Genomic DNA, 16,991 nt, shown 5'->3' on the forward strand with positions numbered 1-16,991 from the left:
TTCTGACCATTAAATTATTTTGTATGAATTGTTTAAGAAAAATTATATTTGTCTATTTAAAAATATCTCGCAGAGTTATTTTTATAAAATATAATTTTATGTAGAACTTTATCATTTTCTCTATCTAAGAGAATTTTTTCAAAATTTTTTGACCATTGGTAAATTTTCTATAAATTATTTATCTAAATGAAAATTTTTAATATTAAAAACTCTCGAAAATATAATTTTTGAAAGTTTATTTTTTTTACAAAGTTACTTGCTATTATACATTCTCAGAAAATATTTCAAGATATTTCGAGATTAATAACTATTTTTAATCAGTTTCTTGAAAAATATGTCTTTATGTAGAAAAAAATTTATTTATGCTTAAAATAATATATATATTTTTAAAATTTTTATGTCTGCTTTATATATGACTATTCAACTGTTATAAAAATTTTCAAGATTTTTCCAAGTCTAAATTTTTTTTAATTAATTTTTCCAAAAATAATTTATTCAAATTTCCGAAATTTAAACTTCTTGATCTTTTCTGGATGATGGTCATTTTTTTTTACCTTTAGACTCTTGATTTATATTTATTTTAAAGTTGTTTTCATGGAATACCCCATTTTAATGTGATTAAAGGGGAGAATTAAAGATTATGGCTAGGGGGAGGGTATAATTTTTAAAACATGTACTTGCAATTTTATAATTGTTATTTGTTTGTTGAACTTAACTTGGGGTTGTTCACATCAAAAAAGGGCGATTGTAAGTACCCTTTGATAGTTTTGATGTGATTAATCAAGTCAAGTTACGCCTTGTTATGTTTTGATGTCCTTGTATCTAAGTGTGCAGGAATTTAGGAGCACAGGAGGTCGAGCGAGAGATGCAACTAGTGAGAAGGACGACACGGGAGAGAGTCGACGGACTCGATGCGTCCGAGGGATGAGGTGCTGCGGAAGAGTACATTGACGAACGAGAAGGAAGCGCGTGGTGGTTCCGAAGGACGAGAAGCCGGAGCGGAATGTTGCTCGAGAAGGCCGCAAAAGGGATTCGGGTGAGCCCTATTCTGGATGGTCGAAATCACCTAAGCGAGTGGAGCTGGAGCGGAAGACTTAGATGAAAAGTCAATTGGATGTTGACTGTGGTCCGAGCGCTTGGAGCAATTCCAGGCATCCAGACTCCGGGCACTCGGATTTGGTTCGGTCGCTCGGACCACCTCGAGTTCCAGGGCGCCCTCGGAGGCGCCTTCGAATGCGGATCGAGTTTAAGCAAGTCTAGGCGCTCGGAGCGGGTCCAGGCACTTGAACTAGAAAGTTTATCGCAAAGTTAGCTGTCGCGATCCATTGTGACGGTGATAAAATTTTATCCCCCTCCAGGCGCCTGGAATCCTTTCAGGCGCTCTGATCAGGGCTATAAATACAGTCATGATCCCATAAGCTAAAGATAACACTTGAAAACGATTCCATTTGAGTTTAACTTTGTAATTGTGAGCTTTGACTACTGTAAGAGGCTACTCCACCTAAAGGAGATTTTTAGTGAGCTTTAATTTCCTTGGATTAGCAATCTGCTGAGTGCAAACCGAGTAACTCTTTGTGTTTCTCTTCCTTTTAATTAGGTTTTTAATTCTTTATGCAAGTGTTTATTTTAATGAAACTATAGGTTTTGAGGAAGGTGTTTTGTTTGAATTTATTGTGCAGACTATTTACCCTCCTCTAGTCGGCCGCAAGAGACCTACATAATGTAATGTTATTTTTTTATAGTTTGTTTCCATACAAAATAATATCAAAATGGTAGCATTCCAAATGAAAAGTAAACATATTAAACTTAACTATATAGTTGTCTTATTTTTTTCTTCTTTATCTTTTTCATCTCACCTCCAATTTACTATTGACACCATACATGCCACCATCAACACCATACATCTTTTTCTTTCAGTCAAATACTGAAACTTTGACATGGCTTGAGGTTTTGCTTGTTCAATCGAAGTCTTGTCATGATAGTCAAAGTAGTCTTCTATTTTAATTAACCATATATTAGAATCCATTGATCCCATCAAAAGTAGGGGTTTCTTTCCTATTAAATTTGTTGTCATATTGATTTGCTATATCAGGAACATGACTAAATGTGACTGAAGTTTTCTCAAGAAATAGGATAATTTAATAGTGGGTGAGAGTTTCTACAATACATTGAGCTTATAATAAATATTGATGTTTATAATAAAAGAACGATAAATTAGGCACAATAATGGAAGAATGATAACTAAACTAAATAAGCGTATTTGTACGTTTTTTCCAAAAGATGATGGTTCAACGAGGACAAGAAATAATGCATGATTTTTCTTCTTCTAAAGGATATATCATATTATACAAAAATAGTTTGTTGTCGGGATTATACAAAACTAATTGAATGTCAGAAATATAAATTACCAACTAAATAGACAAAAATAATTTTCAAAACTAGAGGTAACAATTCTATTGGGATTATGTGAACTAAGTTCGTTGGTCAAGTTGTTACAAGGTTGTGTCTGATTAAGTTGTCTGATTACATGTGTTCTTTCTCAAACACGTCCCAAACCTTAAGCTTTGTTTACTCTGAGATGTAGATTGAGGAAGGAAAGGAATCAATGGTGGAAAAAAAATCCCTAGGGAAATGGAAGAGAAAAGGAAAGGAAAAGAGGGAAGAGGACGGGAAAAAGAAGGTAAAGAGAGGGGAAAGGAAAAAAAACATGTTAGCAAGGCCGATTGATTGCAAGACCGATTTACCTTACAGGGTAAAGAGAGGGGAAAGAGAGGGGAAAAAAACACGTTAGCAAGGCCGATTGTAGCAATAGTACTTTGTGTTTTATTGTAGCTACACTAAGTGATTACTAGATTTTGGGGCTTTAGTCAAATCTAATTTAGAATGCTGCCATTGATCAAACTTGTCACACAATGGTGAAGAGACATGTAGAGGAGGCAATGTGTGGGTTGTGAAAGTGGCAGGAACCAAAGTGGGAGATTCAACGTTGGGATCAGAGATTGTTGCTTTTTGGTATGACCAATGGGGAGGTGCGCAAGGAGGTTATTGCTTGGTGTGAATCGTGCATGTTATGGGTTGTGTTGCTGGTCATGGAATCACAACGGCGGTATGCCATGGTGGGTTGAGTGGAGTGTGGATGTTGAAAGAGGATGTTTGGGCGGTAGAGTGGTTGCGTAATTAAAGAAACATATCGCTCGATCATTTTGTGTGTTCGCTAGAGGTGATTGGCAGTGCAAACCACATTATTGGTGGTATGAGATCTCTCTAAGGACATGGGATTAGAGGTGAGCAAAAGTTGGTTAAATCAAATAAACCAACCAAATCAAGTTTAAAAATTAGGTTCGGTTATTTTAGAATTTGGATTTTTTTCTAAAAAATTTAATTCGGTTCAATTTCAGTTTAAAATCTCTTATTTAGTTAAACCGAATAAACCAAAATTAAAAAACTAATCTGTAAAATTCCTAAATAAGTGAACCTATAACTCCTAACTAATTGGTAAATTGTTAAAAAATTTAGTTAAAAGTAAGTGAACTTATAAATCTTAACTAATCGGTAAATTGTTGAAAAATTGTGGTAATTCAAGTTTTGACGAAATAATTGATATTTTATCGGTTCGGTTCTGTTTTTATTGGAAAATTCAGTCAGTTCAGTTTGTTTGGTTTCGGTTAATTTGGTTCGATTAATTTGGTTAATTTGGTTTGATTTTAACTGAATACTCAGCCTTACATGGGAGGAGACTCTTTAAGGGGCTTTGGATTGAAGGAAGGTGGAGGAGATCTATCTAATGGATGGGTAATGGAAGGGGGCATGGATATGGTAAGTGGAATAGAAAAGTTTGCTATGACATTCTTACGTCGATACAAGGAACAAACTTTGAGTGAAAAATCATGTTGGACATCTTCGAGGGACAAGAAAAAGATAGGAGCAAGATATCATCACTATTACTGAAAAAAATTAGGAATTTGACTTCGATATCATTTGATGCAACATGAAAAATCATCCTACACAAAACACACTCTCAATTCATCAAAGAGGTAAATATTATTAAAGAAAATATGAGACAACATAACTACTAGAAATCAGGAATTCAACTTTGATATCATTTGGTAACACAAAATATCATCCTGCATAAAACATAAACACAACTCTCAACTCACCAAAACGAAAATATTAAATTGAAAGATAAGCTAATACACAAGATCTTAACTCCTTTTTATAGAATTTAGATAAGATTAAGTCGTCTTATAAATGCCAGCTTATATCTAATGTTATAACTAACTTTTTAAAAGATCTAATTTATCTCTTAAAACTATAACAAACTCTTAAAGTTGATGTGGTGTAACCTTGTAGTTACGGATTCGAGTCGCGGAAATAATCTCTTATAATGCAAGGTAAGACTGCATATAATAGACTCAATGTGATGTGACCTTTCCATGGTGCCTCATATTGCACCAGACTGCCTTTATAACTATAACAAACTCTTAACTACTCTTAGAAATTAAAACCATACAGAATTTACTCTAAAATATATAAAAATTAAATTTCTAAATTGATCCATAATTCTTCATCTGTTACTTTGTGTCTCAACGTTGCCTTAACAAGGAGAATGAAGATCAAGCATAATGTCTTGACGTGCTTTGCGTCGAAATGAGAAGTGGAATGTCTTGACGTGCTTTGCGTCGAAATGAGAAGTGGAATGTCTTGACGTGCTTTGCGTCGAAATGAGAAGTGGAATGTCTTGATGTGCTTTGCTTGCCGGTCAACTGGAAGATATGGACCATAAGTTTTGGTCATGACGATTGACATGACTCATACACACACACAAAATTGATATGTTGCTCAACGCCTCCTGCACGACCGTGAACGAAATCAGACGTGGGCTATTTGACATGGCCAAAATCTATTTTTTTTAATTCCTCTATTATCTGCATGTAATAACTTTTCTCTTTCTTTTTAAATTAAAATAAACAACTTTTTTCTCTTTCTTAAATTAAAATAAAATTTTATTTCTCTCTCCTATGATTGCATGCAATAATCACTTTGGTGCTGATTTTTAACTGCACCGTTATAGCAGCTACTACATTGTAGCTATTACAACATTGACGCATCAGTACCATAGTGATTGTTGCATGTAATTATAGGAGAGAGAAGATTGAATTATATTTTAATTTAAGAGGAAAGAGAAAAAAGTTGTTGCATGCATATGAGAGATTATAAAAATTACGTTTTGGCCACGTCAGATTGCCCATGTCGGATGTCGCTGACAACCACGTACTAAGCTTTAGGCAGCATATCATCTCTCTCTCTATATATATCACAGTATTAATTGGGTTAATTTGACTTGTTAGGAACTAGTTTAGCCTACATAATTCTTATCTAACCACTATCAAATACAATATAATCTCTCACTGCATAGGCATGTGTTTGCTAAAACTGAGACCGAATGGTTATTTGACTAAGTCAAAGAAATGTTTGAGCTGGTTTGTCTTCTCATCTTGTTTTCAGAAGCAATTATGTTCTTTGGTTATGACTACTAAGCCCATTACTTTAAGGAAGACTTGTCTGATTGCAGCTAATTGGGTGAATTTGGTTAAGTTTTAAATTTCTGATTCTATGATGTCGAATATGATGTAGGGGGATTTGAAGATTTTTTTTACTTTTTTTTGTTAAAATTTCTTTTTTTAGGGTTATTTTCGTCTTTTGCATCTTAGGGATTTGAATCTATTTAAATAATTGTTTAGTCGATTTTAGAGTTAGTTTTGGATGAATAATATTTTTGACCGTGCAATTTATTTTCTTTTTTTCTATTTCTTGGTATTTTTCCGACAAGTTTTAGATGATTGTTTCTGGCGTTTGTGTTCAAAGCAATAGAATCAATACCGTCTACAGGATAATCTCTATTCTACTAGGCGTTAGTTGGTATCAGAGCCTTAACAACTTCAATGGTTTGTGGTCATGGTTGTGATAGGTAAGTTCCGATTAAGGAAGCCTCACATCATAATCAAGCCTCACATCATAATCATAGCATCTAGGATATGAAGATTGAGGATTTATAGAGGCTAGTCAAAAATTAACCTAACGTCTGGTGGCGCGGGATTTTTATGATCATGTGATCTTTTATCGTGATTCTAGTTCCGCTTTTAAAAATCCATATCACAATTGTGCTCAGTTCCGAGAATGTCGTGGTCAAGAGGAGCACCATGTGAACTTTGATTTTTGGGTTGATCTGCCTAAGTTTTCTGGTACATTACAAGTAAAGGAATTCGTTGGTTGGATTAGTAAAGTGGAGAGAATTATTATTATCAAGATGTGCTTGTTTTAAATTGGTTGCCATCAAACTCAAAGATTGAGAATCAGCATGGTGGGAGCAATTGTGACATCACGTGACAGATAGGGCAAAGCCAAGATCACTGATTGAGGGAAGGTGAAAAAGAAGATGAAAAGCCACTTTCTTCCCTTTGGTTACACTCAAACTTTGTTCTAGCGACTTCATGAGCGAGATCGGTCGATGATTTAGTGGCGAGGAAGACGATGAATCCATTGATGAAAATATGTTTGGGGATGAGTAGAAGAAATTGATGAAGATGATGAAGACAGGAATGACTTGGAGGATGATGAAGTTCATCAAACTTCTCATCTTGACATAGATCATGATGAGCATGAGATGGATGATAACGGATTTGATGAAAATGTCATGGAAGAAGAGGATGATGATTGAAGAATCCAAATTTGAAAGTGGTGAGTTTGTTGAGCTCGTTGTAGATATTTTTATGCAGGGTATGAATCTTAGCAATGCACAAATTAAAATAAATGAAGATCTTGAAGAACTGCGTGAACTGGGCTTTGCTTTACGACACAGTGATAATAAACTTGCAGTAATTATAAGCTTTTCACTGCTGTGGCCAACTTAGGACATGCATTATGGGGAAGAATCCATTCGCGATTTCTTTTTTTGCATCGAGGAGAACAAACAACGCTCTGCAAGGCTCACAGCTTGGTTCCATACACTAGAAAATTATTTTATCCAGGAACTTGAAAAATACCAACAGCTTGGATTAAGGAATCTTTGTGCTTTTACTTAGTAGTCCTCTCCAACCACACGTGTGCTTCAATATAATGATCGTGCGCTGTGTTTATATTGAGAACCCACAAGTAGTAGAATTCTTAACACATTCTGAATTCACTCACACTATTGATCTGAAGAAGGGCTGATATTATCTGGACTAGCATGCAAGTGGATTTAGAAGTGAAGAAGGCTCTTGAATTAACAAACCATCAGTATACAAATCAATTTCATGATTAGATAGAGAAGCTATGGAATACAGTTGCTTGCAATAACGACAGTTCTTAACTTTTTGATCGCTAAAGGAATTGAAGATTGTGATTCTAATACATCAATAGATGTAACAGAAGCATTTGCTACATATTTTTTAAGTAGTCAAACATATTAGTTTATATCTAGCACTCACCTGTCCACAACAAAGGATTGCCGAGTTGATGGTTGAGAATTTTCCTCTTGGGCTACTCCTGATGTAGGATGATCTGAAGATTTTTTTTTCTTTTTTGTTAATTTTTTTTCCTAGAGTTATTTTTGTCTTTTGCATGTTAGGATTTTGGGTCTATTTAAATAATTGTTTAGTTAATGTTAGAGTTATAATATTTTCGATAGTGTTGTTTATTATTTATTTTTCCAAATTTTCTAGTATTCTTCTAAATCAATTGGTTTTAGTAGATTGTTTCCAACGTTCGTGTTTGAATCAATGGAATTAGTGTTTGAATCAACGGAATTAATACAACCCGCAGGATAATTTTCTATCCTGTTGGATGTCAGAACTCCTGAACTAGTCTCACTATAGTTAAAGTATTTATTTTTTTCTTTATTATTTCTTCAAGATCACCTATGGCTTAAAATTGATTAATATGTGACATGTGAATGAAGAAAGTAGGATAGCTCTGAGGATAGGAAATTAGGTTGTGTTATAAGCAAGGTCTGTTCAAATAACATTCTTCCTTGGCATGTCTTCCTTTGAGTGGCATTTGTTTTAGCTTGTTGATCTGTAACGATTGCTAGAATAATTATATTGACCGGTAAATGCTACAATCAACCTATTATTGCTTTATACAGTTCGCTCTATTTATTATATATGTTTTTGCATATATATTTGAGAGTAATAATTTTATTATGGAACCTAATCCAGGTCAGGTATACTTTTGTGAAGGGTAAATTGACTCTCGTGATGCCACCTCCATATTCTGTAGTGATTCAGGTAGCTTTTCTAGGCTCCTTCATAGAATCTCATTTTATTCTTAGAAGACTTTTGATACAAGTTTATCAGAGATTTCTGCAACTATACGCTGATCATCCATTTATTCTTTTCAGGAATCTGAAACAGGTTCATGGCACGTGCCATTAGATGAGATGTGCGACGATGAGAAACAGCGAACTTGGCTCTGTATTAGGAGACAAGGATCCACCCATGGTCCTTTGGAAGATATAACTGACAGTTTGGTTCAAACAATTAGTGAATCATCGATTATTCCACCCGAGTGTAGCAACATTTTCAATAATAGCACGAGGCATGTGACTGGTAAAAGAAAGGATAGATCTGATGGTCTCTGACCACCAGGCAGTAGATTATCTTCAAACTGTTGTACAACTTATTTATATGGAGTTTGATTTATCTGTTTTAAATTGGTTTTTGTTTAGAATATCAGCTGGGGAAGTTGAAAATTTGGTTGGAAGTTGTTTGAGCAGTAAGCCTGTTCTTCTTATCTTGATGCTCGTTTCTCTTGATGCTCGTTTCGCAAATCATACAAAATGTAAGACGATGGGTGCTGTTTGTCTTCCTTGTGCCCATCTACTTTCCAGCTTCGTAAGCATGTGCTTTCACATCCAGTCTTATGCAATCTTAGCTCTGGCTCTCAACTGTAATTTTAAGGGTCTTAAACATGTTCTCAAACTCATTAATGATTTAAATGCTTATGAACTTTTAAAACTTTAGCATGGGTAAGATCATACTGTGTTAAAAGTAAATGAGATTAAATTTTTATTTTTTTTCTAAATTAATAGGGGTATGAGTCGAGTTTTTGGATTAAGATTCAGGATTTCAGGAGGGTGAAAGTAATCTTATTGGGTCAAATTGTTTGATGTTTCACCTTTAGAATTGCTTAGAGCTATTTTGGTCAATGCTCAAAATAATTTGGAGTTTTTAGCGCATTTTCATAAAATAAAATGTAAAGTATGGTATCTGACTTGGGAATTTTTCAAAGTCTAAGCGAGTCCTTTGGTGAATTATTGTTGAAACATTCGGCAAAATTATTCTAACTTGGTAAAATTTATTATACTAACTTAAATAAATTTAAGTAAAATTTGTTAATTTAGTGAAAATTATTTCAATATTGTAGTAGTAGTTATGACCATAACTGACATGGAGCAAATACGGTAGTAGCATACTGATGTATTTTTAATATATCAATAATTTTGATTAAAATAAAGTAATTTTGCTTTATATTATAGCAATAAGGGCAGTAGTCACTATAATAATACTATGGTAATTTATGAAAATGCATAGCTAGTTTTACGTTTTCTCTATTTCAGTATTTTATTTTGGAATTATCCAAATAATATAGCTTTGCTGACTTTATTTTCCATTTTACCCTCCTACATCCTCCCTTCTTCTTTATTATTGTTCATTCGAAAATCAACACCATAACATCTTATTATCATCGTTCTCCTCTTTCGATCTCCTCTCTCTTTGCCTCTTCTTCTTTCTACTCTTGAATGCCAGCCCACCATGGAAGGTTATTTCGAGTTTTCATAACTGGGAGATCCTAATGGGCCCCTACATCAGTGAGGACGATTGAAAACCCTTGCAGGAGCGTGACTCCGGCGATGGAACCATCATGCTCGACTACTTCACGTTAGATTCACGCGAGCGCCGTAAGGGAGCCTCCTTTGATGGCTATACTAGGGTGAAGTTTTCTTCCCATGGGCCATGAGACATGGCTATGTGAAATCACACGGCCATGCCTCTTTAGCAGAGCCGAAGCAAAGTGAGGCCGTGTGAACCCACATAGTCATGCCATAAAGCCGAGCAAGCAAGCTCCAGCTGTGTGGAATCAACACGGTCGTGTTAATGAACCAGTGAAGAAGCAGGCTGTAGCCGTGTGGAATCCACACAATCGTGTGAAATTTTCAAAGATGAAGTAGGCTGTGGCTGTGTGGAACCCATATGGCCGTTCCACCAAACTAGTGTTTAACACGACCATGTCTTTTTAGCATTGTAGATCAAAAGTAAAATGACCATAACCTTTTGCTCGATTGGAGTTTTGGGCTAATCTTTATATCGAAATGTAGATAACTTCAAGATTTACAACTTTACTTAGACTTCAACTCGAGAATACCACGTTAGGATATGATAAAAGTCTCTACAAGTGAGACACGATCTTGACACACGACCATGTGAAATCACATGACCGTGGTGGAAAGCATGAGGGGCTGTGTCCTTTGCTATAAAGGGAGTTTTTCTCCCCTTTTCACTCATTTTTAACTTGGGGCTTGCCCCATTTCTTGGGGAAGGGTTCTCCCCTTTGGGAGAACCCTAGAAGCTTCATCTTCGCCGATCTGTCCACCTTGGGAGCAAGGATTACATCCAAGAAGACCGGTGCTATATGAATAAGCCTTCTCTTCTCTTCTCTTTATGTTTTGAGTTGTCGATTACTTTACTTCTTATCTCTTGGTTATATTTCCTACTCTATGGAGTAGATCCTCTAGATCTAGGATATTGGAGGTCGTTATAATGCGATGTAATGTATGAACTATGTATTTGGATATTTTCCTTATGCTATGATATGTTTTTTGTATGTGTTTGACAAAATATGTGTGAGGTCAATACATTTAGATGTAGAGTTTTAATCACCATGTAGAGGAAAAATCTTGAATTGAGACCCTAAGACTTTGTGATAGAAGGTATCCCACACTTCTACAGAGTTTCCTTGAAACAAAGATCGATTCTCTACTAGGGAGTTTAATTAAAGTTTTAGAAATTTTATCTAAATTAATATTAGGAAGTAACATGTGCAATCTAGCGATTGTATAACCAAAGGGCCCTATGATAGAGGGCATACCTTTACCGAACATTCTAGGTTATCTTTCTATTTAATTGTATTAATCTATCGTTAGAAAATAAATTGGATAACTCTAGCGATTGTATGACTGGGGGGGGCCTTAGTGTAACCCTTTTGTTGGTGCGGTTAGTACTAACGGTCTAACTCAAGTTTGATGAATGACAAAATAGGTTAATTTAGTTTCGTTGTTATCTAACACTCTAATCGAGTGTGCAGGAGAAGGCCAGATAGGTCGACGGGCTGACTTGATGTCTAGCACAAAGCCTAGCTAGGTCAACGGGCCGACCGGATAGCTGGCACGAAGTCCAAATGGGTAGATGGGCTGACCGGACGTTTGGCACGAAGTCCAACTAGGTCGATGGGTTGACCAGATAGCTGGTATGAAGCCCAGATGGGTCGAAGGGCTGACCGGATGTCTTACAGGTAAGTGAAGGTAAGTCACTGGAGGGGAGTGACTGTGAGGACGCGTTCTCGAGAAGAGAACATTAGACGTCGATCCGACTTAGATCCATTTCGGACATCTAAGTCGAGATCGTGACTAGATTCCGGTCTCGAGGAGATGGAATCTAATTACTATCCTTTTTATCATAAACTGTGCTAACACTCTGTTTTGCAAGATATTTTGCATTTATGCTTCGGACTAACATTTTCTTGTAGGGAAATGAAGTTGCTGGAAAATGAAGTCCGGGCGCCCGGAATGCAATTTTATCCACAACGTACATCGCCACGTGGAGATCACTGATAAACTGTGCTAACACTCTGTTTTGCAAGATATTTTGCATTTATGCTTCGGACTAACATTTTCTTGTAGGGAAATGAAGTTGCTGGAAAATGAAGTTCGGGCGCCCGGAATGCAATTTTATCCACAACGTCACATCGCCACGTGGAGATCATTGATTGGCTCAGCTACGTCATATTCAGGGCAATCGAAAGAATCCAGGCACCCCGAACCTCCTATATAAGGAGGGTAAAGGCTGGAGCTAAAGAACAACTTACAATATGCTCTTCTGTGCTCCTGCGATGCTACGAAAACTCTCCGACAAAGTGCTGTTTCTTTTTTCTATCTTTTTTATTGTCGATTTTGTTTTCCATATATAATTCTCGTACTTTAATTCTGTAATTATTTCTTCGAATTATTAGGGATTGCCCAACGAAAGCACTCAACGAGTGTGGGCCTTGGAGTAGGAGTCGCCGAAGGCTCCGAACCAAGTAAAACTACTTGTGTCATTCTTTTTGCTTTTGATTTTTTCGCTGCGTACTTTCGTTAAAATTTTAAATCAATATTCACCGCCCTCTATCGAATTCACGATCCAACAAGTGGTATCAGAGTAGGCACCGCTCTGATTTGGTGCAACAACTAATCACACAAGGGGGTGAAACCTTTTCATTTTTTTCGGTTTTCAGTATTTTCGTTATTTTCCAAATTGGTATTGTTACCTTTTTGGAAATATTTTCCGTTGCAAGTTAGCTGAATTGGTTCAACACCAATTCAGCTTTTATATTATTTTTATTTCTTCCCGCACTACTAATCCAAGACCAAGTCTTGGGATTTCCCCTGTCTATTTCTTTACTTGTGTGCAGGTTAAAAAATGTCTCAAATTGAAAGTTTCAGCACAGTACGCCCTCCCCTATTCAATGGGGATGATTTTCTGTACTAGAAGAAGCGGATGGAAGTCTACCTGAAGATAGACTTCGACCAATGGTTCAGCATCACCAGAGGCTACAACGTGCCAGTCGACAACTCCAGAATTCCACTGGACCCGGAACAGTGGACTCCGGGCATGAAGAAAAGGTCGTCAACGGACTTCAAAGCCCTCAACACCCTATAATGCGGACTGAAAAAGGAAGAGTTGAACAGGATAGGACCGCATCAAAACGTGAAAGAGCTATGAGACAAATTGATCGAGCTACACGAAGGAACTAGCGACGCTAAGGCAACAAAATGCGACCTCCTCTTAAATAACTTATTTAATATTAAAATGCAGGAAGGAGAAACGGCGAGTCAACTTCACGCGAGGATCAAGGACAACCTCAACGGACTCCACGCGATAGGCCATCAAATGGAGAACCGCGATCTAATAAAGTATGCGTTAAATACCTTTCCACGTAACACCTTGTGGGCATCCATTGTGGATGCCTACAAGATTTCAAAAAATTTATCTAAATTAAAATTAGATGAACTGTTTTGCGAATTAGAATTGCACGAGCAAACTAACGCCGGGACCAAAAAAGGTGTAGCCTTGTTTGCAAGTTCATCCAAGGAAAGGACGAAAAACAAGTCTGAGGTTGCGGATGAGTCTGACCAGGACTCTGAAGACGAAGAATACCTTGTGAACCTGATAAGAAAAATGTTCACCAGGAGGAAGAAGAGCTTCAGCAAGAAGGACCTGCAAAAGATCAACCCCCCAACCGAACTGAGGAATGTGACCTGCTTCGGATGCAACAAGAAGGGTCACTACAAGAACGAGTGCCCAAGGTCGAAGAGCGACAAGACGAAGACATCCAAGAAGAAAGCTCTCAAAGCAACTTGGGACGACTCTTCATCGGAAGAATCAGAGGCCGAAAACCAGAAGCACCAGAGTCACCTCTCATTGATGTCCCTCGAAGCAGAGTCGGAGGACGAATCAGAAGACGAGTCTGAACCCGAATCGAGCAACGAGTCTGTACTAATTTCCGAAGGTCTCGACGAGGTAAATTTTAATTTGAATAGAAATTTTTTAAAATTATTGCATGTTTAAATAGTAAATTAATTACATTAGAAAAGGAAAACAAATTGCTCCTTGAAGAGAATCAAAATCTCAAGGAGCAAATTACAAATTCAAATCCAACTCAAGACCTAACACTTGAGGACGAAAACTTATCACTAAAAATAGAAATTAATAAATTAAAAGATCTCTTAGAAAAATTTACAACAAGATCTAAGAATTTAGATCTAATTTTAAACAATCAAAAAGTAATTTAAAACAAAACTGGACTTGGCTATAAGTCAAGTTCACATAAAACATTTAAATCTTTAATAACCCAACACAAACAATCAAGTAAAGCTTGGGTTCCGAAAGTGTGTCTAACTACGCAAGTAGGACTTAACCAATACTATATACCCAAAGAAAAAATATATTATGTAAAATTGAATACATCAAATCAAAAACCAAAATACAAACCTAGACCAACAAATTCAAAATCTAAATACTTTAAAACCCACCAAAACTTAGAATATCATCAAGTTAATTATAATTATAAAAGTAACAGACATAAACCAAGAACTAAAACTCAAAAATAAAGGCCAATAATTTAGGGGGAGGCTCCAGAATAGCTGACACCTCCAAAAATAATCTACCCGACAGGATAACCGAAACTAACCTACTCGGCAGGGTAACTAGGACTAGTTAGAAAGGGACCAAGTTTAACTTCACCTATGGTACTGGTGAAGTTTTGGATGATAGTACATTAGGGAAGCTTAGTCTATGCATGTCTAAGAAGATATGGCTTCAACCTGGTGCATTTGACTAAGTGGAACTGACCGAAGTTACCCTTTATGGATCCTAACTAGTTAGACCAAAGTTTTGTATTAAGTTCAGTGGATAGGACTATTTGAAAAACCTCGAAGGCATGATTACTCTAATGATGCCCAAGTGACTCACCATAGCCTAGAAGTTTATCCAGAGAATGCCTATTTGTTGAGCCCAAAGCTAAACCTGAATCTAACACAAAGTTAAACCAAACCCTAAAACTGAACCTAAATTCATCTCACAAAATTATAATTGAATTCCCTGATTGAAAACGTAGATCGGGTGAGATGACTAAGGACTAAATTACTTAAAATTAAATCAAGATTAAATTAATTAAATAAAATAAAATAAAAATTAATTAAATTAAATTAAATTAAATAAAATAAATAAAATTAAAATTAATTAAATTAAATTAAATTAAATTAAAATTAAATAAAATAAAATTTAAATTATTTTAAAAATTATTTTAAAAACATAAAAAATGATTTTAAAAATCCTTTTAAAAACTTTAAAAAATTACTTTAAAAATTCTATTAAAAACTTTAAAAACTATTTAAAAAATTCTTTTAAAAACTTTAAAAACTATTTAAAAAAATCTTTTAAAAAATTTAAAAAATTATTAAAAAAATTCTTTTAAAAACATTAAAAATTATTAAAAAAAATCTTTTTAAAAACTTTAAAAATTATTTTAAAAACTTTAAAAATTATTTTAAAAATCCTTTTAAAAACTTTAAAAGTTATTTTAAAAAATCCTTTTAAAAACTTTAAAAATTATTTTAAAAAATTTAAAAACTATTTTAAAAATCCTTTTAAAAACTTTAAAAATTATTTTAAAAATTCTTTTAAAAAAAACTTTAAAAATTATTTTAAAAACTTTAAAAATTATTTTAAAAACTTTAAAAATTATTTTAAAAACTTTAAAAATTATTTAAAAAACTTTAAAAATTATTTTAAAAACTTTAAAAATTATTTAAAAAATTCTTTTAAAAACTTTAAAAATCATTTAAAAAAAATTCTTTTAAAAACTTTAAAAATCATTTAAAAAAAATTCTTTTAAAAACTTTAAAAATTATTTAAAAAATTATTTTAAAATTACTTTAATAATCATGTTAAAAAAAATTAATAATAATAATTATTATTTTACTATTATTCTTACCTCAACAAAATTAGAATCAAAATATAGACTAACCCTCAATTCCTACCTATTGTAGGAAACCAAGTGGATCTTAGACAGTGGTTGCTCTAAACATATGATTGGAGATCACACCAAATCCACACAACTTACCTACAAAAGTTTAGGAACACTTGCCTTTGGAAACAATGACAAACTCCAGGTAATTGGTATAGGTAATATTGAGCTTAAAATTGACTTCATTATTACAAATGTTCTACTTGTTGAAAATTTCAAGTATAATCTCCTATGTATCAGTCAATTGCGTGACACTAGGTATAAGGTTAGGTTCTTATCTTCAGAATGCTTAATCAAACACCTAGATAATCCTAAGAAAGGGTTTAGAAAAGATAACATCTATGCAATTAACTTAACCACTTCTTCAATAAAGTGTTATTTAACACAAAAAGGAGAAACTTGGTTATGACATAGAAGAATGTCACACATAAATTTCAGAAATATAAGTAAATTAAATGGATTAGTTAGAGATTTACCAAAATTACCTAACTTAGACTCAACAATATGTAATGCTTGTCAACAAGGTAAACAAACAAAATCTACTCACAAACCAACTAATCAAACTCAAACAAACTTTATACTAGAACTTCTACACTTAGACTTATTTGACTCTCATGGGGTCAAATCAATAAATGATAGTTTATATTGCCTAGTAATAATTGACGACTATTCTAGGTTCACTTGGGTAAAATTCTTAAAAAATAAGGATGAAACTTTTGAAATTTTTACAAACTTTTGCAAACAAGTTGAAAATGAAAAAGACCTTAAAATTAAAAGAATTAGGAGTGATAATGAGGGAGAATTTAAAAATCATAACTTTAATAAATTTTATCTTAAAAACGAATATCATCATGAATTTTCGTGTCCTAAACTCCCCAATAAAATGGAATAGTAGAACGAAAAAATAGAACTTTACTTGAAGCCTCTAGAACTATGCTGAATGAATATAATTTACCCAAGTACTTTTGGGCAGAAGCTGTCAGTACAGCCTGCTATGTGCAAAATATAACAACACTAAATAAAACATACAACAAAACTTTTTTTGAAATATATTGTAATAAGCAACCCAATATAAAATATTTTAAAGTATTTAGGTGCCCAACCTTTATCTTAAACACAAGAGAACACCTAGGAAAATTCATCTCTAAAGTAGAAGATGGAATCTT

General features: G+C 34.3%; 1 protein-coding gene across 2 annotated transcripts in view; it reads left to right on the plus strand.

Moving 5' to 3' along the window:
- The window catches only part of LOC121969958 (proteinaceous RNase P 2-like), a 42,631-nt gene extending 33,859 nt beyond the window's left edge, over positions 1 to 8,772 (plus strand). The window contains exons 5-6 of one of the 2 annotated variants that reach the window (XM_042520292.1): positions 8,199 to 8,267; positions 8,381 to 8,772. In XM_042520292.1, coding sequence (XP_042376226.1) covers positions 8,199 to 8,267; positions 8,381 to 8,620 — 309 coding nt within the window. In that variant the 3' untranslated portion in view covers positions 8,621 to 8,772. The remainder of the gene's footprint in view (positions 1 to 8,198; positions 8,268 to 8,380) is intronic. The other variant, XM_042520293.1, reaches the window with a different exon arrangement.
- The last annotated feature ends 8,219 nt before the right edge of the window (positions 8,773 to 16,991 follow it).

Source organism: Zingiber officinale, chromosome 4A, assembly GCF_018446385.1.
Source record: "Zingiber officinale cultivar Zhangliang chromosome 4A, Zo_v1.1, whole genome shotgun sequence".
NCBI classification, from domain to species: Eukaryota; Viridiplantae; Streptophyta; class Magnoliopsida; order Zingiberales; family Zingiberaceae; genus Zingiber; species Zingiber officinale.